This window comes from Pseudopipra pipra, chromosome 6 (assembly GCF_036250125.1).
Source record: "Pseudopipra pipra isolate bDixPip1 chromosome 6, bDixPip1.hap1, whole genome shotgun sequence".
Lineage (NCBI taxonomy): Eukaryota > Metazoa > Chordata > Aves > Passeriformes > Pipridae > Pseudopipra > Pseudopipra pipra.
This window is the reverse complement of record NC_087554.1, coordinates 29,719,511-29,746,962: the sequence shown is the minus strand read 5'-3', so window position 1 is coordinate 29,746,962 and position 27,452 is coordinate 29,719,511. Positions and strand designations below refer to the sequence as shown.

Genomic DNA, 27,452 nt, shown 5'->3' with positions numbered 1-27,452 from the left:
TGCCACGTTAGCAATGCTACTGCAGTTCTACCACTGTGCTGCTGAATTCAGGAGAGACTCCAGCCTGTGTTTCTGCCCATTAGGAAGACTGTCAGCTGCTTATTTGCCTCTGACTTTCCTGTTGTCATAACTGTTGATGTTTGAAAGAGGGAAAGATAAAGACAAGGTACAGAAAGGGCATTTTGTGCATATAAGAAACTTATCTCCTGATATTCTTAAGTGATCTCCAATTCTGAACAACATACAAGACTGGGAACAACCTGGAAAAGGAAAGGAGCTGTTAGAACACCACTAATTATGTGGTTCTCCACAGAAAAAAAGACAACTACCTCTAAGGGATGTATATGTTACTCCCCCAATACTATATATATTCCCTTTCCCCCATTCTGAGTCTCGTGTGGCGTCTGGAAAACCCATCTCACATTGGGTTGAGATGTGGGAGGGGGTTTGGACTAGGGAATTGAATTTTTGAGGCTCTCAAACCATGACAGGAGGAGCATAGAAAACACTGTATTGATGTTCCAAAAAGGCAAAGGAAATGATCTGGAGAACAGTAAGCAGAAGGAATCTCACTTTCCCTTCTGGTAAATTTGAGTGTGGAAAGAATAGGAAAAACTGACATTCATGGAGGAGTGAAGCAAATACGAGTCTCTACCCAGAGCTCACCTGCAGAAGGAGACTGGAGCTCTCTCTTCAGAACAATCTTTGCACTCAATGACACATCACCAGCCACATCAGCACCCTGAAGCCTATCTCCTTGTGTGGAAGGTTAGCTGACTTGAAGTTTGATAATGAAGATAAGAATCTATCATAATCAACATAATATATACTGAAACTAGTAGAAAACCTAGGACTTATTATTCAATATAGTATCTGAAAGAGTTTAGCAGTCTTCACTCCAAACATGAGTATACATCACTGTCCAAAACAAAGGCATTTCTGGGGTTGCCCAGGGATTCAAGAAAAGAGGCTAAGGTGTACATTGCTTTTGGTAGAGGGCTGCACATACACAGCTGCAGCAGTGACAGTCAGGAGAAACACCACAGGAACCAGTACAAAGTAGAAGAAAGCAAAAAACCTGACAGAACAAGCAGACCTGGCTTGGAGAACAATTCAAGGAGGGAGTTTTGGGGTGAGATCTGGGTAGCTCCTTGAATGAGAGAAGGAGAAAGCACAGACACTACCTGCTGTACTAGATGAGGACCATGAATAATTTTTTTTTTTTAGATTGGAAGGTAACATCAAAGATTCCTAATTGTATCATCACTTTCTTTAGTATAAACAATCCAAAGGGATTTGGACTGTGTGCAGCAAAGGATGAGGCCAAAATTTTGAACTTTCAAGTGACTAGATACACAGTAAAAACATGCAGCCTTATTAGGAACAGCAATTCTTCCAGAGCAGTGCACTGAGGAGCTGGTGACAAGAAAACTTTCAGAAATAGGTGGAGAAAGGTCACATAGGTTTTGCTCACAACCCAGCAAAAAAGCAATATATTTTGGACATTGAAAAAAAATCACTAGAAGGCCATAAGAAAGTAGTTTTAGAGAATGGTTTCTAGTTTGATGATTTTAAAATAGATCAGCATTTGATAAGTAACAGAGACAACTATCTGTCATCCTCCTTCTCCTCCCACCTGCCCCCACTGCCAGGATAATCATGATGGGAACACCAGTTTAACGTTGCTTTTCTTTTTTCAATGCTAGATGTTGAACCTTTGTATCTTCTGCTTTTAAGCTCTGCATCAGCAACTGTTGCCCCTAGTAAGGGGCCGTCTACAATCTCACCTCTAAAATGTTAAGTATCATGACTGTCAGAACCTATTTCAGTCAGTTGAAGCCTTTGAGAACAAATCATTTTAATTTTAACCACTTTAAAATCAAGGGTGTGTTGGCTTTATGCAAAAATACGCCTGCATTTTGGGCAAGTAGAGCCTGCTTTGCAGAGAATCAGCACAGATACTTCCAAGACATTGACCAAGGTACAAACCTTGTCCTTTAGCAATAACTGTTGAGTCCTTGGGGTTATCCAAACCTTACTACCTCTTCAGCCAATCTTTTGTAATCAAGGCCTTTCACACTCAGCCCACATCTCCATACTGTGCTGTTCACCTTGAACAACAGCACATGTTCTGAAGTCAGCATTTAAAACAGCACTTAGAGATGGCAGTAGTAAAGTGCTTTCCCTGAAGCAGTTTTTGACTAAGCGGGTTTTTTTTTCCCCAGCTTCATATCACAGCTTCAGAACCATGTGTTCCCATTCATCTGATCAGTGCTCATATATCCTCTGTTTAGGATTTTTATAAGTATTTATGCAATACAAACAAATTCGGTTACAAAAATGGGACATACCAGCAGTTCAAGGAAAGATTAATTAAAGCTTGCCAAGCAGGGACAACTTGAATACAGAATGAAGAATTCTTCTTCCTCCTCATCCCAGCATGTCTAAATGTTGACATAAGAACAAGTCCTGTTTCAACTTCTGAGCAAAATGCAGTGGAGCCCATAAACCACTGAGCTGGGTAATTTCAGTACAGATTCAAACACTCCCTTCTAATTACCATTAGAAGAAAATTAAGAGTTTGGTCAGATTCCTTGACCATATCCTTGACCTACATGGCACTTCATCAGTGGTTTATAGTTAACTGGACAAGCTGGGACCACTGCTAGGGAAAAAAAAAAATAAAGCAATTTAAGAAAAAGGACCCAAGACTGACATTACCCTGCAGAACTGTAATCTTCAAGTGCTGGCCTGGCAGAAAAACTGGCTTTTTGTGGCAGTCCTGCTGCACTTCAGCCATGTGGCAGGTGACAACTCAGCTAGGAACTAGAAGGCCCACACAGCCACAGGGACTTGGATGAAGGGGCCAAGAGTTTTGTTCCTGCACTGTGCTCCACTGATACCCACCCTGCTTCTGTGCTTTTTCTGGCCTTACTTTTCACCTGATGTATGCAATCCCTTCCTATTCAACCCCGATATGGCAAAGCCAAGAATATGTGCATATTTCCCTTGTATAGGAGCACTTTACAGACAAAGGTATTATCTTTGCTGTCAGAGTGCATGACCAGCATGCCTTTTTGTGCATCAGCTGACAGCAGTCTGTGAAGGAGCATAAGCAGAACTGCACAGTCTTCTCTACATTCACTAGAACCCCTTCTGAAGAGTATTATTTACCCAATGAAAGAAGAAAAACATCCATGGATTACTACCCCCCTTTAAAAATTAAATTTCTGAACCATATTCCCAAACTTCGTACTAACTTGCTATATTTAAAAAGAAGGAAGTGAAAGAAGCCTTAAATATTCTAATTCTTTTATCCCCTTTTCTACTCTGTTTTATTGTTTCAGTGATTTAGAAGTTTACTAAAACATGCTGAGGAGTGATGAATGCAAAAGATCATTTGGGGTAACTGGACCCCCTATTTCATGTATTGCATCTGGACTCCCACACAGTCTATGTACTTAAGTGGGACAGCAAATATTTCCTCCTGGGAATCCCCATGCTAACATCTTTTAAAACAAGATTTCTAATATCTCAAATATTCTAAATTTAAAAAACATCTTTAAGGATGTTGAGAGGTCGTGAAGAGATGAAGAGGTGGTGATGATAGGGAGGAGAACTTTACCAAAACAAAACATGGCTGGAAGACTTGGGACACAGAAACAAGCAGGAAAGCTTGGTGAATTATCTCTAATCATTCACATACTGCTTTGAATAATTACCCTGCATACTCAGCACAGTTACTCTTCTTTACTAAGAGCTTCAACCTAGGAAAGTTGGTTTTGGCAGCCAGGTAAGACAGATACAGTCACTCTACAGTGAAGTTTGCCTGTGACAAGTTACAGATACAGCAGCAAGTGCAAAAGCTTTCAAATTTGACAAGGAAAGACATTCTGAGCCTGTACAGCATTGCTCTTCATTTAAACTTGTATATGTTCTCATCATATGTGGCTCTGTCTTGAAGGAAGCATTGAAAGGCCTGGAGTTCTCCTCAGCTGCACATACAGAGAGAGAGCAGAGCTCCAGAGATGACACGTACCAAGCACTACAGCACTGACAAGGGTATAGTTAAGGCCCTCCTTCATATTTCACCACATAAGCCTTCCCTTGGGCCCCCAGCGTGTGGAACATTGTCCCATTAGCAAATTATCTGCTCTTTCCTTCATCCTGAGTACGGGAAAATTACTTCCATAGGTAAAACCTACATCAATAAATTAGGAAAGAGGATAGGAAAAAGACTGGCTCATAAAGCTCACCTGACCTGATTCTTACCCTGGTATCAGCTTCTGCCAGCAAGAGAACAGATGAAGTTTACTGACCACTCAGATATAATCTACTTAGTACTACTCGACATGCCGATACATGCATTGTTAAAAAATCAATGCCATACATTATCAAAATGCATCCATTAAACAGATAAAGAAGCCAACAATCAGGAGATACCAACAGCTACCGAAAAATCATAACCATGGAGGGAAGTTGCCCCCCATACCAAACTCCATTCGGTATTTTAGCTGATGATCGAGCAGAATCCAAAACCAGTACTGCTAAAGGTAGTGGGCTCATAAATAATATAGCAGACAAGGCAGAGAGAGTAATCTGGGCTGGTCAGTGCACGCAGCCAGGGCAAACAGGAGGTGCAACGATTTAACAAAATGCTAAGTCAGACATCTTCCCCCACACTATGCAGGTCACATAGAGTATGAACAAGGATTTAGAAGTTGGAATACTTAACAATCATTTCTGGTGTCACACTACAACCAGGCAGAATTGCTCTTTGGACCTACAGACTGGAATTAAGAGAATTTACCCCTCATGTGGCAATGTTGTTTTTTCTATGGTTTACAGATTCCTTAGGGCACTTGAGACTGCAAATGAAGAAAGGGAAAGCTCTATGCAACTCCTAAGATACTTGTAAAAGTTATTTAAGAAAAGCAAGCTCTTAGGAATTGGTGCTTAATTTTTTTTTGCACTTATCTGTACCTTAACAAAAAAATTTTAAAGGTTTGCAGATAAAAATTATATTACAAAACTCCTACTATAGGGTATTAGCATGGGCAAAAGTGAGAATCCCACGTGGTTGGGGTGTCTGGATTTACAAAGCAATATGGAAACCAGAAACAGTACAGAGCCACAGAAACTACTCAAAGAGAGAAAGTACCCTACACTGAGAATCTCAAAGGGCTCAGTTGACTTCTTTTCTTAAATATAATGAGCAAGGTCAGGCAACTACAACACACGAATCCCCTCAAAGGGAGGGACTATCAGTTACAAGAGGCCTCTTTAATCGAGCACAGAACCACCTAACAAACCAGTTGTTGGAACGTAAAGGCAAACTGAAAGCAACACACCTCTCACTCCCACACACTCCCTTCTAGTTTGTGTTAATTACAAAGTGCCAGAAGTAGTACACCTACCAATCTTCAGATCAAGTCTGGCTGCTTTTTCTCACTGTTATGTCCTAGTAAAATATTTATTATTAGCACATACAATTCTGAAGACTCTGAGACACAAAAGCCTAGAATATACAGGAAGTCAAACTAGATAGATGTCTTTAAACTATGAATATGAAAATCTATTCTTTAGCAGACCAGTAAATTCACAATACATTTGAGGGACCCAGATGAGAATGGGAGAGAAACATAGGGATTTAAGAGTTTCAGCTGCCCTCAGTATTAATGGCAAATGAGCTCTTAAAAAAATCAAACAAATGAACAGTGAGGTTGTTTTTATGTTTCTCTCAAAGATTTCAACTTACCTTTTTTCTAAATCCCAGAGATTTAAATTGTAACAAAAGCTAAAATTCTCTCAGATCACTTGTACTTACAAGCTGTTCTCACTAGATTTTTTTTTTAATTCACTTCTTCCACAATGATAGAAAATGTAGATATAGCATTTTGTGCACAGATTAAACTCAAGGCTACAGAAACCACACAGTGGAAAAGACTGGAAAAACCAGAAAGTTTAGATGAGACAGTTAAGCTGCTGAGAGAAAGTAATACAAGACAGTTCACAGGAGAGTTCAGAGCTATTTTCCACTTGGATTTTGTCAATAAATGAGACAAGAAAGGGCTAGGGATTGGAAAAGGGATTGTTTGGTACTCCCTAGACACTAGTTTGAAGGAGGCAGACATAGAAAGGTGTTCCTGGCTGTTAGACTGGATGGTTTAAATTCTGAGTAAAAACTACTACTCAGATTTCTGGAAAAGCTACTGACTGTATCCTGTGGTACTAAAATCATTCCATAACTGTGAAAAGAAATCCAAAGGAACACTATGCACCAGAAAGAGCCTTTTCTTGGTCAGTAAGGCACACCATCATCTGGGCACTGGATATAACCCTCTCCCTGCTGCAACACAGATGGCAATCATGTCCAAACAGTATCAAAGTCTCAAAGCTGAAAGGTTAAAAAATCAAACAAGCAAAAAACCCCAAAGGCTCTGCTTTTTCTTAGGTCAATGGGAAATGAGTGAAACTAACTTCCTTCTGCAAATCCTCATCCTCCTAGCCTGTTCCATATACTCCTTCTCATCGCAAAAACTTAGCTCAGGCAAGGGCTAACAAGATGTTTGTTCCAGATGGGCCGTTTCCTTACTGTCTGCATCTTTATTCTGAAGGATGCAATAAAACACCATCGACTGTTAATCATCCTTCATAATACACACATGTGCTCCACGTGGACACCACAGCCAAATATTCAGAGAAGGTCATGGACAAACAAGCTGGTTCATGTTGTACCTGCAACGATCTGTCTGAACAGCAGCCCTGCTGCTATCAGGCATAACTGGTTCGTAGGCCAAGGCAAGTCACTGCATGCATCAACTCAGGCCATCCAACACCAATATACATTCAACAAACCTCAAGTCTGTTCCTAAAGTCCCCTAAGAACATGGAGCAAAATTCCTCCCATTTCCTCTTCCCACTACACTAGAGCAGTTTATAGGCCAAAGCAGTATTTCATGAGGTTTAAGTGCTCTGAGACTCCATGATGATTCAGGAATGCCACGTATAATAGCATACTGCTTCTATCTCCGGCAGACAGCAGGACAAGCCCTGAGCAAACACCACCATTTCAAATACATCAGCAATGTCCTGCTAGAATAATAAAGAACAGAGATAAGTAAAGCACCAAGACACCAGTTTTTCTTTGTTTGAATACATATATTGCATATGTGACTGTTTTTTTTTGCATCATACAGACCAGACCATGCATTCTGCTTTTCTTTTACAAAAAAACCAAAACATATTGACAAGAGAAACAGGTCTTACCCCATAGAGCTCATATCAGCTGGGGCATTTAAAACTATTCAAATCACAGTGAGGAGAATGAGACCCTGCAGGTAAATTCAGCAATGTGCTTTCCAGAGCAATGGTCTCTCCCTCTGGTCTTACTTGCTAAGGTTTACCCTGATTTAAAGCTGTCAGTCTATCTCCTGAACATCATACAACACAAACAAGCAATAGCCAGGATGATCCCAGCCTGCTCTCAGTTTCTCCCTTTCAATCATCATGAGATGTTCTAACTGCAGAGAGCAAGTTACTTTATCTGAAGTATTCCCCATGAAAAAAACAACCCCCAAACCAGACCTTTAACCTGAGAGATGCAGACTTCAATCCAGTTGATGAATGAAGGGACTTCATTACTCATCTAAAGGCTCTTCTGCAGCTTCAACATGCTTAAATCTCTTGCCTCCACTTATCCTTGTGATTCAGTTGTCTGCCTGTCTCTCTCTCTCCAGTATGCTACTATTTTGTGGAAAGCTTTCTCTTATAACCCTGACTCAAGAATGAGCAGACATTTTGACAAACAAAACCTTTTTCTAGTGGCAGGCTATCTTCTATCTTTCTACAACTGGCAAAATACCTCATCAATACTGCATAATACTGTTAAATCACCAGCTACACCAATGATTTTACCTGCAAAACCACATATTAGATTTTACACATTTTTCTTAAGGCATTTATTTAGCAACAACCAACAAAAATTCAATGGAAAAAATAATATACCCTCTGCATTGCTTCTCTTTATTCATGCTTCAGACAGAAAAATTCTGTGGAAACAAGGTAAAGCCTCTAGTAAATATTTTTGATTTAAAATCACCCCAACTCCCACACCCTTTAACCAACAGTTACATCTTAAAATGTGGAATAGATGAGTGTGTTTGAAAGTTCGTGGTGCAAAATAGAGGAGGACGGTAAAACCTCCTCAGATTTGTCCAAAAAACAGCTATCCCACTTTTTACATAAATACAGTCTTCTCCCTTCCCCTTTTCCTCTCTGTTTCCATCAACCCTGCAACAAAATCAATATATAAGAACATCAGCAGCAGCTTTGATGATAGGCAATGATCCTTTTTGACATCAGTCTGTGACACGATCGTTGATTCTCTATCTTTAAATTACATCATAGTTGTGTAAAATATGCAGTGATATCCCAAATGTGAACTCTTCACATCCGCTGTCGATACCTCAGCAAGATCCAGACTGCTGTTGCAGCAAGCGCCAGGCCTGGCACAAGAATGGCTGCTAGAGGAAGCCCACCTGATTCTCCATCGCTTTGATGACCCACAGGGCCATTTTGTGGCTGCAACTACAAGGAAAAAAAGAAGTTATTTGTGTCAGAATCCATCACAGGAGAGCCTCCAGTTTGGTGTCTGGACCAGGTGGTTCCGTAAGGATGTTCAAGACAGTTTCCCCACTATCTGTGGGGAAGGTTAAAACAGCTTTGGATGGACTGAGCTTAACTGCAGAGTATCCAGTCAGTACCAGGCATGTTCGTGTTTCTCTGCCACTTTGTAAACTAGGACTCTAACGAACTGAAGCAGGATACAGCAGAAACAATAACACACACATACGCAGTCATCCACTGATACACTTCCCATCACACCACTTCCTCCTCATTACCAGGAAAAGGACATCACTAGTTATCTCTGTTTTTCTTACCTACCCTCTACACTGGTTCAGAAGACTTACTCCTTTGCTAAGGGAGTAGAAAAGGGATCTCAACCCACCTCTCCCCACCAACATGCTTCAGGTTGATCAGCATTTCTTTGGTCAATTTCAATGCTAGCCAGAAATTAAGAATTCAATGCTAACAAAGGATTGATGATTCCTCTCTGTTTATATCTCAAATAGTGCCCGTACATTCAAACTACAGCAGTCCCCATTTCGTATTATCGTAAAATCCTTTAGGTTGGAAAAGACCTTTTAAGATCATCAAGTCTGGCCATTAACCCAGCACTGCCAAGTCCACCATTAAATTAAGCCCCACATCTACACATTTTTTAAATGCCTCCAGGGATGGTGATTCAACCACTTCCCTCAACAGCCTGTTCCAACGTTGGACAATCCTTTCAAGTGAAGAAATTCTTCCTAACAGCCAACCCAAACTTCCCCTGGTGTAACTTGAGAACATCTCCTCTTGTCCTACTGCTTCTTACTCAGAAGAAGAGGCTGACACCCACCTCCCTACAACCTCCTTTCAGGTAGTTGTAGAGAGCGATAAGGTCTCCCCTGAGTCTCCTTTTCTCCAGGCTAAACAACCCCAGTTCCTTTTCTAGACACACTCCAGTGCCTCAGTGTCTTTCTTGTAGTGGTGGGTCACACACACATCTCAACACTAACATGAGTGATGACCTCTGAAAACAACAGAGGAATTCTGTGTCCAGTAAAATTTTGGTCATTGAAACAAAACTGGAGAACTTGAGATTCTCTCTTCACAGACAAACCTTTACCTCTGAGAAAGGAGATCTGTGAGCAAACACACCATACTCCAGCAAAACAAAGACAAAGCAATACGCAGACAATTACAGCTGTGGCAACTAGAGAAGGCCATAGGTCAAACAAGATCTTTATATGCACATGTCACACGGAGCACCTGGACATAGTACTCTTCTTCCTTATCAAATAGACAGCTACCAATCATAAAAATCAGTCTAAACTGAGCCAGAAATAACCCTAAGAAACAGGTAACACATACCCTGCGCTGAATTTTCAGAGACACATCACAGCCTGCATTCCTGAACAGTTCCACAGCATCCTTGTGCCGCAAATCCTTCAAGTCTTTGCCATTGACCTAGCAAAAAAGGAAAAGGAGAACCAGATGCTGAAGACAAAAAAAGCAAATTTTTAATGACACAGGCTAACATAGAAAGGAGATAAAAATCTTCATCTTTCACAAAATTCTGTATTTGGGGCATGGTACTATAATCAGCAATATCAATATTCATCCACTCATATTATAGATGTATTTTTATAAGTTGAGGCAGAACATGAGAAACACCAAGCCAAAACACTGAGGGTACTGAAAAAAACTACCTAGAAGCAAAATCAGAATATAAGACCACAGTTGCGTCAATAGCAGCTTCTGATGCTGTTGCTTTACTGGAAACAAATCAAAGGTGTGATTCTAACAGCTAATGAAAACAAAAGAGCAGCTACAGCAAAATTATTATTATGAGTCTCTTTCCCACATTGTTCCCTCTACTGGTGCATCTTTGAAACCCCGCTGTTTGAGAAAGTGTTGTAAACATAAATATAAAAGCACATTGATGTAACAAAACAAAACAAAAATACTTATATACTTATTGGCATCCCCTTGAAAGTGGTAGGATTTTTCTTAATTTAAAATAATATATCATGGCAGAAAGCTTTATAGCCTACTTGATTTCATTCACTAAGTGGTTATATTATCCTAATTTTTTATTTTCATCCCCATTACCCATAACTGTATCCCCTAAGATCACATCCAGTGCCTCCCTTCTCTTCAGATACCCCAAATACAAGTACATAAATATTAAACTGTCGAGAAAAGATAGGATAGTATTCTCTATTTAACTTAGGATCATTTCATGGATCAATAATAGGTTCCAACTAGTGCAAGGCAGTCTATAGAGGCTAAAAATATTGCATGTGGAACATAATAATCAAGTGTAAAATAAAATTAAGGAGTATTAAAAGATTGTGTATCACACTAGAAGATGCTACTTCTTCACCCATCACTTTGTAAAGCATATTGTCTTGTATGATTGCCAGCTGACTGAAGAACCAGTGGGACTGAACATCAGTCATCTTAAAACATTTTTCTAAAAGGAGAAGCAGCCTGTATTATTCCTGAGGAGCTGAAATGAAAACAAGAATTTTATGGCCTAGAAGTTTTATAGTTAAAAAATCCCCCTGAGCAAAAGGATCAGTAATCATGGATTACCGGTCAAAAAATGGAAAACCTTTATTTACACGTGTGTAAATGATCATCCATTGTGAACAAGAGAAGTTCTGATGGATTCTATAACCTTAGGAAGGCAAGTCACAGAGGAAACACAAATGCAGCACCATGGAGTGCTTCTGAGACAAATCAAGAAGGCAAAAGAGATGAGCACATCTGTAGAGGCAGCAGTCAAAGCTCTCCCCAGAACCCCAAGATAGCTCCTCCATGAAGACTGCTCAGCATCACCTAATTGCATTCACCAAATCATTCCTCTCTGTGCAGTGATGGCAAACCTGCCTCTCATATCGCATCACTGATAACAGCACTTCAAGAACACACGGGGCGACAGAGGACAGGGCTTACCGCTAAAATTTTATCTCCTTCTTGTAATCGGCCATCAAGGTAAGCTGCCCCATCCTTTTTGATCCGGCTGACATAGATGCTGCTGTCATTGGAAATGTACTGCTGATCTGTCCCACCAACAATGTTGAAGCCCAGCCCTAAGGTAAGCCAAAGAGAAAACCGATGAGAAAAAGCTCAAAGCTTCAGATATTCTTGCTGTCTTGCTTATTGGGAATGCACCTTCCCACGATGCCCTACCTTCTTCACCACACTAAAACTCACATAAATCTACATCATCCTTTTAAACTATCACTGTCTAGAAATTAGTCTCACAAAACTGGTCTTGAAAGCAGAGGAGAGACACTAAATGCCTGAGGAACCAGATGCTTCATTTCACAAAACATGGTGAGCTGTATTCAGGGTGTTGGGGAATACTGAAGGACATGCCATCATTTCTGAGATGCTGGTTCAGCCCTCAGCAGGAATACACTTCTTCAGCACAGCATGAAGGAAAATGAAATCATTTTGCATTTCGCATGAGGCCATAGTAAATCATTACCTTTGAGCAACAAGAAATCATGCTTGACAAGCATTTTGTGAGCTGGGAAACAGAGTAAGGAACAGCAAGAAACATCAGACCCTGTCTACAGATGATGAGGAAACAGGCAAGCAGAACTGTACTAGGGCTCAGAAGGCTCCTCTTCCACATCCCAGGAGCTGGAACTGGTGTGCTTTGCCTCCAAGAATAAGACTAGCCTATATGAAGCTACTTCACATTGTATGCAATCATTTTGTTCTGTTACATGAATTCAAAACGTGACAGGAAATAAAGACAAAGTTTGCAGATTTAAAGCAAAACAAAAAAGAATATGCATACATCAAACAGAACTGATGTCCACTTCACATTTTTGCCATTTTATATCGTTCTTTAAAGTAAGCCTCAGTTACAGATATCTAGCTGGATCCAGCTTCTGGATTAAAGTTAAAATTTCTTGCTTCATCAAAACCCAGAAGAACAAACTGAATTCAGAATCTGGGAATCTGGAAAACCACAGGTTACGAGAGCACATTCCCCATTGCACATGCAGCTAAGACTGTCTATAAATAATAATACATAACAAGGGACAGGAAAAATTCCCTAAGAAGAGGCTTGCAAAGAAATAAGGGAAAGAAAAGTTAAGGAAAAAGAAAAAAAAAATCAAATACACAATCAAAGCAAATGAAAAAAAACCCAACTTTTTTTTTCTGACATAGACCAGTCATCCAAAAGTTATAGTCAAGAAGAGCTGAAGGTAAGTTCTGCCCATGTTCAGCCAGGCTGATTTATTTGTTTTCACTTTCTTTCTTATCTTCACTCTAAGTTGTGGCTACAAACCTTGAGAAGAGGAGTTGCAAATGAAAGTAAAACCACCTTGTGCCTGCTGGGAAGCAGCATTTTAAATCAGTCATAGGAGATCAAAGGATTTACAAAATGAGTCATGCTATTTCAAGTGTGCATCTACAGCTCGGAAGTAAAGAAATATTAACTGCAATCTTGCCACGCTTTTTTTTTTTTTTTTTTTAAAAATTCCCTTCCTGGCAGCTTCAGACAAGCGAGGAAGAAAATGAAAGCAAGAGTAAATTGAATAAACACTGACTTTTCAACTAGACTAATATCTGTTCCAAGCAGAGGCAGTTGTGAACAATAACACACTCTTCAATGGAAATAAAAAAGAAAAAAATTAAAAATCCATAAACCTAAAAATTATTTGCCACAAAGCCAATACCCTGGAAACAGGGGAAATCAATACTACAGAAAGTATAAGGTTTAATCAGCACTTATTAAAAAGCTAGAAAGAAGGAGCTAGAGTTTCAGAACACATTGATTCTCTTTCACATATATAAAAGCCCTCAAATATATATATATGAAAAAAGTATATATTTTGCAACTTTTCATCCACAATTGGAGAAATAATTAAAAGTCACAGCCTTCATCAGCAGAGGCAAATCTTTGTGCCAAAGAAGCAGCAACTCACGCTAGACGAAGTTCAATATTCACTGAACTTTTTCACTGTGTCTTTCCTTTCCAGCACTTAAACTTCCACTCTGGATAAAAATATCTTCCCTATAATTTTTTGAGCTCTCTACTATTCTCTCCCTTACAGTTCATGTAGCAATAGAAAGAGACACAGCACAGCCAGAAGAAAAGGAGCAAGGGGAGGAAGGGAGCACATGGCACTAAGTCTCTTGTCTAAAAGGAACCAGAAGCAGAATGGTAAAGCTTTAAAAGCAGGCTCTGGGCTAAACTTCTCACCCTCCCTGAGGCTGCAGACCTCCCTATGCCTCATTTACCCTCTCTGAAACTAAAAAAGTACCTCAAAAAGACATGAAAAAAATTATAATTGCCAGGATTAGAACAAAAAAATAACTGAATACAAGGAAAGTTGAAAAAGAGACATATACACACCATTTTGCCACTGGAAATACATTCAACACCTCAATAAACTTTTGCCAGAGATGCTTAGCATCAGACCTATTTTAACAAGTTGCAGTCAAAACTATGATTTGGGAGACTGTGGTATTACATTGTGCTTCACAGATAATAGTGTTTTGTTCCTTCCACAGAAATGAATTCATATGGTAAGTACATTAAGGCCAAAAGGGGCTGTAGAACCTTCAAATCAAGTAACATAGTTAGAAGCCTAACTAAAAATGCACAGCCCGTCTTAATGACCAGACTTAAATCACAGTGGCCACATCCAAGACCATTCTCAACTCTGCACTTCAACATTCCCTTCCACCTCTCTCAAAATTTTAGGTTCCCAAACGCATGAAAACAGCTTTCCCATCAGAACCAGCTTTGTTTAGCAAACAGTTTTCACTGACAAGCACAGCTTCATTAGCTTGAGCTCATGGCTCTACAGGCAGGGCTACGCGGCTTTCAGACCAGTGGCCATTCTGGCGAGCAGGGGAGGCAGAGGACTGCACCCCAGGCCCACCCTCTGGGTTCTGACTGCCAGCACAGGGGCCAGGACCTACCAAGAAATACGTTCACCCCAGAAATCGGAAAACGGCACATAGGCCAACGCTGTGGGTGCTGCAGTCCCTGGGGGGGCCCATGGAGCCGAGGCCGGCCAGCAGCAGCCCCTAACAGTTGTGCAGACAGACAGAAGGGCTGCCACGTTTTCTTTTATGCTCGTTTTAATTAAAGACAAGGCCTCACGCACAAAAGTACAGCTGTAGCTCTGAAACCTCCCTGGAGTCAGGATTTTGCTCCAGAGGTTCTTTAGAGCCAGGATTTTGCTCAGGAGTTGTACGTTTGGTGCTAACTTGCCGCACTTCTGAAAGTGTGATTTGAATGGCATCATAAATCCTGAAAAGCAAAGCCAAAACAATGCCCCAAGGACTGCCCCGTTCCCTCTCCCCTCCAGCCTGTGCTCCTCTCTCTCACCACCCCGAAGCCCCTCGTGCTACCCCGTACAATGACCGCCAAGCTGACACTACAGGGCACGGTCACTGGGACACACGATTTTGAAATGGCACCTAACTCAGGGTATCCAACGCGGCTGGGCGCTCAACGCCTGCCACCTCACTTGGAAGCGACAGGAGCTCCACCGGAGATGGCAGCTTCCTAGGAAAACCAGAGGCGAGTTGTTCACGGGGACACCGGCCGGGGCTCCCGCAGAGGACCGAGCCTGACCCAGCCAGCTCTCCCTCACCGCAGGGCTGCCCGCTCTCCCTCCCGTCCTCGCCGGCACCTCGTCGCCGGGCCCTCCGCCGCCGCGCCGGTGCCCACCACGGCAGCACTGCCGGCCCCCGCCACCACCGCGCGCTCCCGCTCCGGCCTCCCCGGGAGTTCCGCAGGCCTCGGCGCGGCTGCCCCGGCCCGGGAGGCGCCCGGGGCCAGCGCGGGGCGGTCGCCCCCGTCTTTACCTGAAGGCCGGCGGGTGAGGCTGATGATCTCCTCGGCGTAGCCGCCGCCCGCCACGCTGCCGTTCATGCTGCGGCCTGATGAACTCGACACCCGGGGCAGCCGCTCCCGTCCCCTCAGCCGCCGCCGCCGGGCCGCGCCGCGGAGCGCTGGGAGTTGTAGTCCGCGCCGCGGGAAGCGGTGCCAGCGAGTCCTGCGAGCGGCACGGCCCCCGCCCCGGCGGCCCGGGAGCTACAGCCGCCCGCGGGACGGGGCTGCTCCCGCTGGGCCCTCGGGCCGCCCGCGACCGGCGCTCACTGCGGAGGCTGGAGAGGAGCGGGCCCGCGGGAACCCAGCACAGCGTCCTCCTGGCCCCCCGCACCTTCCCCGGATCCTACGCGGCATCTGTGCCTGGCCGTGCTTTGCTCCCCAGGCTGGAGCTGGCTTTCTCAGGAAAGTTAAGAAGTAGGTGATTGTCGTCTAGGGGGAACGTAGCAGAGAAAGAGAGAGATATCTGACCTGTTCCCAGCCCTTTTAACTGGCCTCACAGCAAACTGAAAAGCAGATCAGACAGTGATGGGCAGGAGCAAAAGCCAAATGCAGGCAAATCGCAGAGAGAGTGTCTATGCCATTGCCTTGATAACCTGTGATGCAATAAAGTGATGCTCTAGATTCAGAAGCGCAAATGGTACACACTGACTGCCACTGCTGGGACAATAAATACCTACCTATGCCCTGAACAAGGCATTTGGTTTGAGGATTTGAGAAATTTCCTCAAAACTCTACAGATAATTACCTAGCAATAAAGTGCAAAGTAGTTCAACTTGTCTAACAGAGAAGCCACTTGAACCTGGCACTCTGTATGACGGGGATTTCTTGAAACAACAGATTCTTTGGAAATAAACAGCAAGGCAAAATTTATCATTACTTATTTCCTTATTAAACTGTATCCTTATCTATTTCAGCACATGCTACAAGTATGTCAATACAGACAATGACAACAGGGAACAACGAACAGGCCTGATCCAATTAAATCGCCTGATTGCTTGGCACTACAAGATCAGTCACATCTACATGTTGCAAGAACTTCTCTGATGAAAATGAGGACCAGCTGCTCTGGTCTTCAGTGTTAACACTATCAATCAGTTTGTTTGGTATTACAGTACAGATAACAAATATTTTTGACTGCATTCATTCCCAGATGATCTGCATTTTTGGATTTCTGAATTTAATAGGGAGAGGCAATCTGGGTGATGGATCTCTGAATTAGAGGAAGAGTGTGCTATGTGCCTTAATGCTACAACATTATTGCTTAGTGCTAAACTGAGTGTTAGAACACCTGCCTCAGAGGTGGGAGACAGGCATTCAAGGTCCAATTACACCTGCAATGATGAGCAAAACCATGATTTGTCTATCATGGGAAGACTTCTTAAAACAGTTGAGCACAGCATTCAGTTACACATCTGTTTCAGTCCAGTTCACAGAGTTATGTTGTCCTGGATGTCTGTACTTTTTGTGGCCATTAAATAGGAACACTGCACAATAAAACTTGCACAACAGTCATCCATTATTTTTCCCCCTGTCCTGGTTTCAGCTGGGACAGAGTTCATTTTCTCTTTGGTAGCTGGTACTGTGCTCTGTTTTTTGGATTTAGTATGAGAATAATGTTGATAACACACTGATGTTTTTGTTGTTGCTAAGTAGTGTTAACCTTAAGTGGAGGAGTTGAGGACTTTTCAGTGTCTCATGCTCTGCCAGTGAGGCACAAAAGCCTGGGAGGGAGCATAGCCAGAACAGGTAACCTAAACTGGACAAAGGGATATTCCGTACCACAGAACAGTCTAGTTCTAGACATATACATGTTCAGTATATAAACTGGGGGAATTACCTGGAAGGGGGCAAATCACATTCTGGGATGGAATGGGTATCGGCCAGTGGGTGATGAGCAGGACTTGTTTCCTTTGGGTTCCGTTACTCTTGCCTTTTTTTCTCTTTTTCTTTTTTTGTTTTGTTTTGTTTCAATTATTAAACTGGTTTTATCTCTACCCACGAGGTTAACCTTTTCTTTTCCAAATCTCCTTTCCACTGGGTGGAAAGGGGTGGGAGAAGAGTGAGTGAGCAACTGCGAGGTACTTAGCAAACTCCTTGAAGATACATACTTCAAGGAAGTATGTTCCTTAGCAGCAGTTTAATGTATTTTAAAGATGACAGTCTTGGTTTAGAACAAACCCAATTTTATCTTGATCTGAGATAACTGTGATATTAAGTGTTCTTATAAGTCTTCTTTAGCCAGGAAGAGATTTCAAACAAGAAACATGGATATATGTTGTATATTATTGTTGTAACTTACTCTTAGGCAGGTTCAAGCTTCACCTATTGCTAAGTAGCCTGCCACGTGTTAACAGCTACTTAAGACAATACCTTACTGCACTGGCACAGGCCACTTCACAGAATCACAGAATGGTTTGGGTTGGAAGGGACCTTAAGGAGCATCTAGTTCCAACCCCCCTGCCAGGGGCAGGGACACCTTCCACTAGACCAGATTGTGTCTTCTTATTTCCTCCAGCACCATTTCAAGTACTCCACTGACCCACATCTCCTGGGAGATGGTGCAGCAGCATTTGCAGGCTGCCTTTTCCATGTTCAAGTGACTTATACATTAACCAAGTTCTAGCATCCATTTAAAGCATTTTAAAAGGTAATTAAAACTACAAGGGAAAAAGGGGAAACCAGAAAGATTAGGATTAAACTTAAACTTGAACCTTCCTAGCACCTTCAGAGCAGCGTCTTCAGAGTAGTGGGACATTTCTAACAAGCTACCAAAGGAACCAAGTTATTCATAGCTATGGTAAAATCAGAAACAACAATATTTTCAAAGAGCAAACCTTAGCAAGGCAGCTCACACTTTTTATAAAACACAGACTAGGTTTGTTGGGGTACGTGTTTGTCTTGCTTACATGGCCTAAGCAAAAACAGGAGAAAAGTGTACAGAAATACTCCTATCCAAAGCTCACTGAAAGCCTCCTCCCAATTAAGTAATGCTTTTTATAGACCAATCTTTAAGCATACAGAAAAATGGAAACTACAGCATTTTATTGCTTTGTCTTTTCCAAAACTACATTTGCAAATAAATGTTCTAGCCTAAATTGTGCTTTCATTTACACCTCTGTCTCTTCAGTATGCAGGTCTGTAAATAAAAACTCCCTGACCCTCTAACTTTTCTCTGGTCTCAGCACAGATCTATACTTGGCAAGTTATGGTACAGTATCAATCAGCAATAGGCAGCCATAAAGATGGCAGTCTGAAACTTCTGCCACTCTTCATCTATTTAAAAAGCAAAATTTAAAAAGTCTGCCAGTTCTTACCAGTTGTGCATAGCTAGTTGGAAGGTGATGTGTTACTTTTTGTCTCTGTCTTTTGACTAACCCCCTTGTTTATCAAGTATCCCTTGTTAGCAACACCTGCATTACAATTATTATTTCTCAGAGAACACTCCCCCTATGCTCCCCAGAAAAAGGTCTCTGGCTATAAGGAATAAATTTGGGGTGTTAGTCAAGGGGCAGTTATCTTGTCATTTGACATAAACACAGGATTAAGTTTTCTTCATCTAATCAAAATTATCCATGTTTTATCAAGACAATAAGCACAGCCTGCTGAGCAAACAATGTGTTACCTCATTTCCTCAGACAAATATAGATAATTATGTAAGGATCCATTTGCTCTAGACAAAAAGCCATGAAACACTGTGAATCACATCCTTTGTATTTCACATCCAATCATAATCTAACCAGCCCTTTTTGGATATAGGACATAATTATGGAGAAAAAAAAGTACTACAGGAAAATGTGTATTCTAAAAACATAAATGTCACATTTGGGAGGCAGCTAGAGTTGACCATCATCATTTGTAGAGTCACCACATATTTCTTCCCAAATGTTGCAAGTATTGGGGTATTTATCCTGCCTTTATAGAATGTTTGCTAAAAATGTCCTCTTTGCTTTCTAAATACAAATAATTCTTTTGTTAGCAGGGAAGTGCATTATAGCCCTTAATCCAGAAACACCAGACCTTTAGAAAAAAGTTTTCACTGTAATCTGGACTACAGAATCCTCTTCATGCTGATCTGATAGAAAGATCTAGTCACTGCTATAATATAAATAATAAAATTAAAACTTATTGAATGGTATTTCCATGTCCCTCATATTTTTCCAGAAGTTAGACACATTTTATCTTGTGTTAAAAAAAAAAAGAAAAATACAGTGCTTCTGTGTGGCACTCTGTAGAGCTGCAAGGACACATTCAGTTATAGCATAAGAAACAATCACATTGTAAACCAAGAGAAACGTCATGAGAAAGTCAGATAAAACATCTATCAAATATTGTAGGAATTCTGGGTGGGGAAAACTCTTGCAGAATAGTTCCAAATACTTTAGAAATTCAGTTAACTTGTGCAACCCCACAGACAGCTCCTCTTAGTGACAGTAAAATACACAACACTTCTCAGAAGAAGCCATCACTCAAGGCACTGGAAAATTTCCAGAAAATAAAGACAATTTGTTCTTGTGAAATGTCAGATTTGGTGCCACTACACTGTTGATGTATATCTGACGGTCAAAAATGTAATGCTTCCTGGTGTGATCTGGATAATCCTTCTCTACTGTCTCACAAAATGAAGACCCTGTTTCTTATGGTCTACCTCCCTCCTGAAAGGCTGCTCCCTGTAAACAGTTGGAAACACCTGCATCTCACTGCAATACCTGTTTCTTGCCTGTTTGTGTGTCACAGATGTGAATTAAATCATAGAATCATAGAATGGTTCGTGTTGGAAGGAACCCAGTGGAGACTGCAAGAGCAATATTTTCTCTTTAGTTTTTAACGAATGACAGAAGCAAGATGTTCACAAACATCTCTCTCCCTGAATCAAAGAAAGCATTAGATGAAGGAGTAAATTGAAGCAAATAATTTATCTACAGATGATTTATCTTATCTATTTAAGAAGTTTGCATTTTTAAACTGTTGATATGAAGCATAAACACTCTACCTACAGTTTACCTAACTACGTCAATTTAAGAGCTCAGCGTACAAAGAACAGCAGGCCTTAATGCCTACATTTATTAATTTAAATTAAACAAAGATAACTTTTACTCTGCATTTAATGATATCATATGAGATTAGAGCTATTCGGAATGTGTTGAATTATTTTGATGATATTATCAGATGGCTTTGCTAAAGAGAGATTTCCCCAGGAGCATTGGTCTTCTTGCTTGTTGGTCTTCAGTAGATTTTGACTCACCATCAGGTGAGTCTTCTTTAGGTACTTCTGGTTTTTTCAGTCTTTGAAATAACTGCAGTATTCTGTGGAATTGGGCCTTTATCCTCCTAAGCCATCCTACTATTTCCTGTCTATAACGCATGGTAAGGTTTACTCCAAGGAAACAGAGACAAAAAAAAGTAAGTAGTATTAGTCTTACTTTTGCTCTCTGAGAAATCTTCTTGGCTGGAGGGGGTCCACTGTCAATGCTACCTCCAAATCCTTCCAATTCACAATATGGAGGAGCCCAGCCATACTCGCAGTGACAGTTCTTACGATTGTTACACGCTCCTCTGTCATGACACTTTGTCACGTTACAGTCGTAGTTCAGCACTGATACACTCATACACGTCCTGTTGATACAAAGCATATCGCTACCACATGGTGTGCCATCTTCCACAGCTCCCATGTCAGCTCCTGGCATCCCTACGTGATAGTCAAGACCCCAACAATTTTTATCTCCAACAGGAGTTTGGACTAGCGTTACATGGTTCTGCAAGGGAGGTAGTTTGACTATGTTTTCACACTGAATCCTACCGCATAAGATATTCTCAATACTGCATTTTGTAAAATGGATATTGTTATGAATACCACAATTCCCAAACCGGTCACCTTGAGTATTCACTGCTTTGAAGCAATCTAAAGAAGCAGTCCTGGCTTGTTTGCCAAAGAGATCCTGGCACTGTTTACTGTGGGAAGAACATTTTCCTTGATAGCAGTAAGCACCATCTTTGCAAGGGGTTCCATCCTGTAGGTAGACATCCAGTGGGCACTGAGGGGAAATCCCATTGCAATACTCTGGCAGGTCACAGCTGCCAGTACTTTCTCTGCAGAGTGTTCCTGCTGGAAGGACCTTACAGTTCTTGCAGCATTTTCCAGACGCACAGACTGAACCTACAGTAAGCGTACAGTTCGGGTGGCAACAAGGATCCTTTCTGCAGACTGATTCTGAACCACAGTCACATTGCTCTCCGCTTTCTATTATCTTATTCCCACAGTATTCACGCTTTGAGGTGTAGAAAGCGCCTGGTGGTGGTGGTTGACGAAGGCAGTCAGCACCTTTTACAAGCAGGTCAAAGTAGTATTTGTAACTGCAGTCACTGAATGCATCAGTGTCAGCGTTGCTTTCGTACATAATGCATTTCTCTCGTTTGCATTTACAGTCTGGTTTATCATGGCTCATCCCAAGATTATGGCCCAGCTCATGGACAAATGTGATAAAAAATGCGGACAACTTTTTTTCAGTGAAGGAAGCAACAGCTGATGACCAGTGGTTATCACACACTGTCCCTATATATGCCAATCCCAGGGTGCTTCCAAAGCTCTGGAATGCAAATAAGTGAGCAACATCATGGCGCATCCGTCGGGACAGGTTTGACTTTCGCCAATTGTTAAAGTCACTGAGTACCTTGCCGAGAGATCTAGTAATATTTATTAAGTTGCTTTCGGTCCATATCTCCAATCCCATAAGAAACAGCCGGACAGAAAGTTGTTTGTACAGAATGTCCCCAATGTTGATGACTTCCATGACTTGCCTCAAGACTTCAGATTTATTCCTGCCCGACTTCACAAACCGCACATTGTCCACAACCACTACTATCTTGACATATCTGATGTGTGTCCACCAGTCCTTCAGTTCCTCGTTCTCCTCCTCTGCCTTTGGAGCCTTGAACCAGGGCAGCACAGCCTTTTGGTGCTGCAGCATCTCAGGGGTCAGTCCGCAGGTGGGGCCCATGTGGTTGTTGGCCTCCTCCATGCGGTAGAGGATGTGCCGAAAGGCTGGATCGTTGGGGATGGGCTCGATCTGGAAGGTATCATCCTCCACCCAGAGCACTCCGTGGAGGCCCCTGTCACAGGCACTGAGGGCCACCAGGGAGCCAGGGCTGCCCAGCACCTCGCCCTGGTAGAAGCAGTTGTCCCGCACGAAGGGGTGCTCCTCCCGGCGGGTCCCATCCTTGCCATAGGTGACCAATGTGAAGGGCCGGGAGACCAGGCCCCGCCGGGGCTGCAGGCGCAGCACCCGCGGCCGCCCCGCCACCTTCAGCCAGTAGGTCACGGCCGGGGTGTCGCTGCCGGCCCGCGGGCTCAGCTGCCGCGGCACGGTCACCCACGCGGCGAGGGGATCGGCGGGGCGGGCCCCTCGCGCACCGGGGCACCCCGCCAGCCCCAGCAGCAGCAGCACCAGGAGCCCCGGCAGTGCCCCCATCGCTGCCGCCCGGCACCGGCCGCCCCCCCGCCCCGCCCGGGGATGGAACCCGAGAGGGCCCAGCCCGGGAGGAACCGCCCCGAGGCCCCAACTGCCGCCGTGCGGCCCGGCCCCCGCGGGAAACGGCACTGCGGCCGGGGGCACATCGCTGCCCCCAGACCCTGCCCTTTCAGCACGGACAGAGGCTCTTGTGGGGAGGAAGGAGTAAATTAGCCTTCCACAAGCACGTCCCCATATTTTTATAAGCTTCATTTCGAATTAATGGGTGCTTCTCCAGACATAGAGAGAGAGGCCCCCAGCTCAGACTCGCACTCCTTGTCACAGATGTTTGTGTTGAGCAAGGAGATCATTCTTGCATAGGCCACAAGTGGGAAAATCTGTTTTAAAATCTCAAAGGATGGCTTTTGCTTTTTTCACTCTTTCTATTAGAGGATAATTTGTGAGTGAACATCAGAAACAGGCTATTTTCAGCTCAAAAGAATATCTGGAAAAGTTTAGCATCTGAAATGAAAAAGTGTAGAAATACTCCTTGTGGTACCCTTTCTTAATGTCTGCCTTACTATAGCTACTTACAGCTATACACACCCCTCCAAAAAAAAAGATAGAATAAGGGTAATTCACTTCCACTACATTCAATAATATAGAGGCAAATTAATAGCACCAAATATAAAACCTCAAGCCTACTTACACCATAGATGCTACATACCTACAACGATATGCTTTAATTACAGACATAACCGATGCAGCAGCCATTTTCCCACATCATGGCCTTTCTAAAGGCTTGTGCTTGCACAGCACTGGAAAGAGAATACTTACAGGTACCTTTACCACTTGGCTGCCATTCTCATTTTGGGATACAGCTACATCAAGACATCATCATCACTGGTCTACTCTGGCCTCCAATCAGGAGGTCTGGAGACACACTATATAACACTGTTGCTTCTTTTGAGAACGCACGCAGGATCACTCTCGAGGAGAGAAGACAACGCAGAAAGAATCGTGTCTTGTCGATACCACCTAAGGAGTCTTTCCACTGTGCCTTTTGCAACCGGACCAATCTACTTTGCATTGGCCTTTTTAGTCACCACCGTGTTTGTAGCAAATGTGGGTAGAGCCCTTCCCAAATCTTCGTTCCTGAAGCCTAGCCGTGATGACATCAAGACACAGCTAGAACACAGTGATCTGGATTGTGGTAGGACAGGATGCCCTGCGCAACACAACTTTGCACACTGGTTTTCTGGCACATATTGCTGGGATTCAACATAGCCACAGCTGTTATCTTTTGGGAATTCTTCAAAACTTTCATTTCAGTGCTGAAAGCACAGCTGGGATTAAGTCCAACCTGCTATGGCCATTATCTTCCTCAGCTGCAGGAGGTGCACCCTCCCATCACCCCATACCATTTCAGGAATCCTGCTTTTCAAGACCAGTTTCTATGTGCTGACCATCACCCTGGGACAGGCAGCAACATTTAACATTTCAAACTATCTGAGACAGGTACTGCCCCTCAGGAGGCTGAACAGTGAGAGAAGCAGGAAGCAAAATGTTCAGAGCCTCCTTCTGCTGCCTCATGCCCCAGGGTCCTGAGTGGGATGGTTTTCTAAGCTGGGCACCTGGCAGGCCTAACCAACAGCTGTGGAGGTTACCAACAGTTGTCCAAAGGAACTTCAGATTCTGTGAACTGGCACCTTGCTCACTCCTTGCAAGTATGGCCAGCATTAGTAGCATACACTTTGTAATACAGTACCTCAGATTAAAGAAAACAGGATGCCTGCTTCTATTAGGATCCATCTAGAAGGATCTTTCTAGATATACATCCAAATCCATGATGTGTGTTAGCCTTAGATTTATTATTAATTTTAAAATTATAGGAACTGGGGTTTTTTGTGAAGTCTTTTATGTGCAGCTAGTTACTGAAAAATGGTCCACTATTTTTCAATTATTAGTTTTGCATTCCCGGGCTGCAAACTATGTCAGATTATGTCTTTTGAAATATATATAACTCAGACTACAATAACAGAAAAATCCTGTTATATAATCTGTATGCAATGTCTGTAGTGCTGTTTTTAAATACATACTTCTCCTGTGTGATCACTCCTTAAGTTATAGTAAAGGCCCTACTAAATCACTCTGCCAATTTGCTAAAGACATCCCTTGCCACCTGTACGAGCCCCCGACCTGAAGTTGTCCACTACTTTCTTTCTTTTTTAATATATATTTAGGACTAGAAAATAGTCTAGTTCTACTGTTGAACTCATGGCAGATTATTCTTGTGGGGTAGTGTCAATGTAACTTTGTGCCACTGCATTCAGCATCTAAGCAAGCCCTTCGGCATTGAGGTTACATAATTTTTATACAGTGATCACACTGTTATGTTCAGGTTACCAGTCCCTTGCATTTCTGTATGGACCAGGTAAAGATCCAAGGGCAGGGAGGGAAACATTCTTGTTGCATGACAATGAACAGGTTGGGAAGAAAAAATGACTAGCCTTACAGTAGAGCAGGGAAAAAATACCACAGCAGTCTTTGCTACTTCAACTGCAGAAACATTTCTTTGGCAGGTGTAATTGGCTTCCTCATGAGTGTTTTTCAAATTTTTTTCAATCCTGTAGCCCCCTAAAATTTCCAGTGAAGGTGCAAGCTCCTATGGAATTGAATCCTACCAGTGAGAAATTTACTGTTCTCACTTACCTTCTGTTGAGTCTTTAGGAACAGGTCACAAAACCTCAGGAGCCTTGTGGACCACAGGTTAAAATCCACTGTCCTGCTAGAAAGAAATTTAACCACCTGATTGCTGAGAAATCACTAATACGTCATAACTCATCCCACTGGGAAAATTTCTCCCCACCACCCATCCATCTATGATTCATTGAACCTTGAATGCCTAGTTATCATTTGCTTTGCTATTGAAAAAAATAATGGAAACAACCCTGAAAAAGTGTATCACATCAGCTTTTGTTCAGAAACCATCTGTTGGTTCAGTGAAACCACAGTCTATTTGCATAATATATCTTCACCATTTTCTTCAAAGGGAACCTCTATGTCTCAAAATAAAGCTATTCTATCCCCTTTGCCTTGTCCCTCCTATTGCCTATACCCTTCTAGCCTTGCTCCAAGTACAGCTTGCTTTGGCAAACAACACGTACTGACTGTCCAGATGGCATCTAACATTTTTGCTGGGAAAAGGTTACTAAAATATGAAGTATAGGGGCAGAGTAGCAAAGAGAAATGGGCAAGAGCAACATATAGCCTGGTCAGACCTTACTTAGTGAAAAGTTGAAAATGACAGTATTTCTGCTGCACCTGAGACACCATTAGCTTTATACAGTAAATTGAGGTAGCTAGACTAACCCTCTTCCTACAGTCTGGCTGGATTTTTACATGTATGTGTATATATACATACATATATACAGTACATGCATAGCCGTTCATGGGTATGCACACATTTATATGTACTTTCAGACTATGAGAAGAATTGTTTCTATTAGAGTTCTAGGTAATTTTTAGCTCCTGCTACCCTGTGACTTAGAAAAGCCCTTCTGAAGTCTGAATGGTTATTATCTAAGAGCAAAAAGTAGAGACAGTATGACCAAATCTCTCCTTTATGCAAAAGGAGTATGGGCAAATTTCAGAACTGCTGGCTTATCTCCCTTTCATCTATAAGCTTTACGAATACTGAAGGTCCTTTGGAAGGACTCTGGATGTCAGCAGTCAGGCTCTAAACCAAGAGAGAGCCTATAAATACCAAAGAGAAAAGGCTTAGATTCTTACACACTGGAAAACATTATTGACTACAAGATAGCTGCTTAACTTCTTTTTAACAGTAAATTACTTGGAGTTTAACAGTAACATCTGACATAATGTCATTTCAGTAAGTTAATATCATAGCTCACTTAACTGATAAAATTATTTTAGAATATCTGGTCAGCAAGTAACAGGATCAGAAGGTATTTCAGGCCCTTGTATGGCAAACGTTCAGCACTGGACAGCTGCTAAGAAATGGGCACACTCATTGGTAACATCCCTAACTGCTTTATAATGTAATTCTCTAAGGAAAAGATCATTCCCCTAGAAGAGGCTTATCACATTCAAATGCATTGTTTCATGAATGGAAGCCATTTTCTGTCCTCTCAATAACTTAGATGCTAGCACTTTACCTCAGATGGGATCAGACCAGAAGTCCATTCTTTGTAACGCCCTTTGACACCAGCCAATACCAGATATTTCTGCAGAAAGCAAAAAGGCTGCTAAGAGAAGAAGAGATGAGGACAGTCTGCCCCTTCAGGCCTTTATATCTGAATTGGCTCAAATTCTGAGCATGGAATATGATTCAGTCTAAATGTTAACTCCAATTCAGCTTCATTAGCTTGTCTCTCTGTTCTTGTACTACAAGATGGAACAAGAGTTCTCTACTTTCCTACTTGCTTCACTACTCAGTTTTACAAACACTCAGTATTTGTCCTTTCTTTCCAAAGGAACTGAGGTCTTGGTCCTCCCAG

The 27,452-nt window shown here is 42.3% G+C and overlaps 3 protein-coding genes across 3 annotated transcripts in view; all 3 read right to left on the bottom strand.

Annotated features, from left to right (window-relative positions):
- Positions 1–8,054, bottom strand: part of LOC135415860 (deubiquitinase DESI2-like) — a 79,490-nt gene extending 71,436 nt beyond the window's left edge. The window contains exon 1 of the mRNA XM_064658274.1: positions 8,008–8,054. Coding sequence (XP_064514344.1) covers positions 8,008–8,016 — 9 coding nt within the window. The 5' untranslated portion in view covers positions 8,017–8,054. The remainder of the gene's footprint in view (positions 1–8,007) is intronic.
- Positions 7,141–15,707, bottom strand: SYNJ2BP (synaptojanin 2 binding protein). The gene is made up of 4 exons (XM_064658276.1): positions 15,460–15,707; positions 11,569–11,705; positions 9,979–10,074; positions 7,141–8,589 (listed from the first exon to the last, which is right to left on the bottom strand). The coding sequence occupies exons 1-4, from the start codon at positions 15,524–15,526 to the stop codon at positions 8,449–8,451; spliced, it is 441 nt and encodes a 146-aa protein (XP_064514346.1). The 5' UTR covers positions 15,527–15,707; the 3' UTR covers positions 7,141–8,448.
- A 4,864-nt stretch (positions 15,708–20,571) lies between these two features.
- Positions 20,572–27,398, bottom strand: LOC135415857 (disintegrin and metalloproteinase domain-containing protein 20-like). The gene is made up of 3 exons (XM_064658269.1): positions 27,111–27,398; positions 25,645–25,717; positions 20,572–23,454 (listed from the first exon to the last, which is right to left on the bottom strand). Exon 3 carries the CDS (start codon positions 23,203–23,205, stop codon positions 20,650–20,652), a length of 2,556 nt encoding a protein of 851 aa, XP_064514339.1. The 5' UTR covers positions 23,206–23,454; positions 25,645–25,717; positions 27,111–27,398; the 3' UTR covers positions 20,572–20,649.
- Between the last annotated feature and the right edge of the window lie 54 nt (positions 27,399–27,452).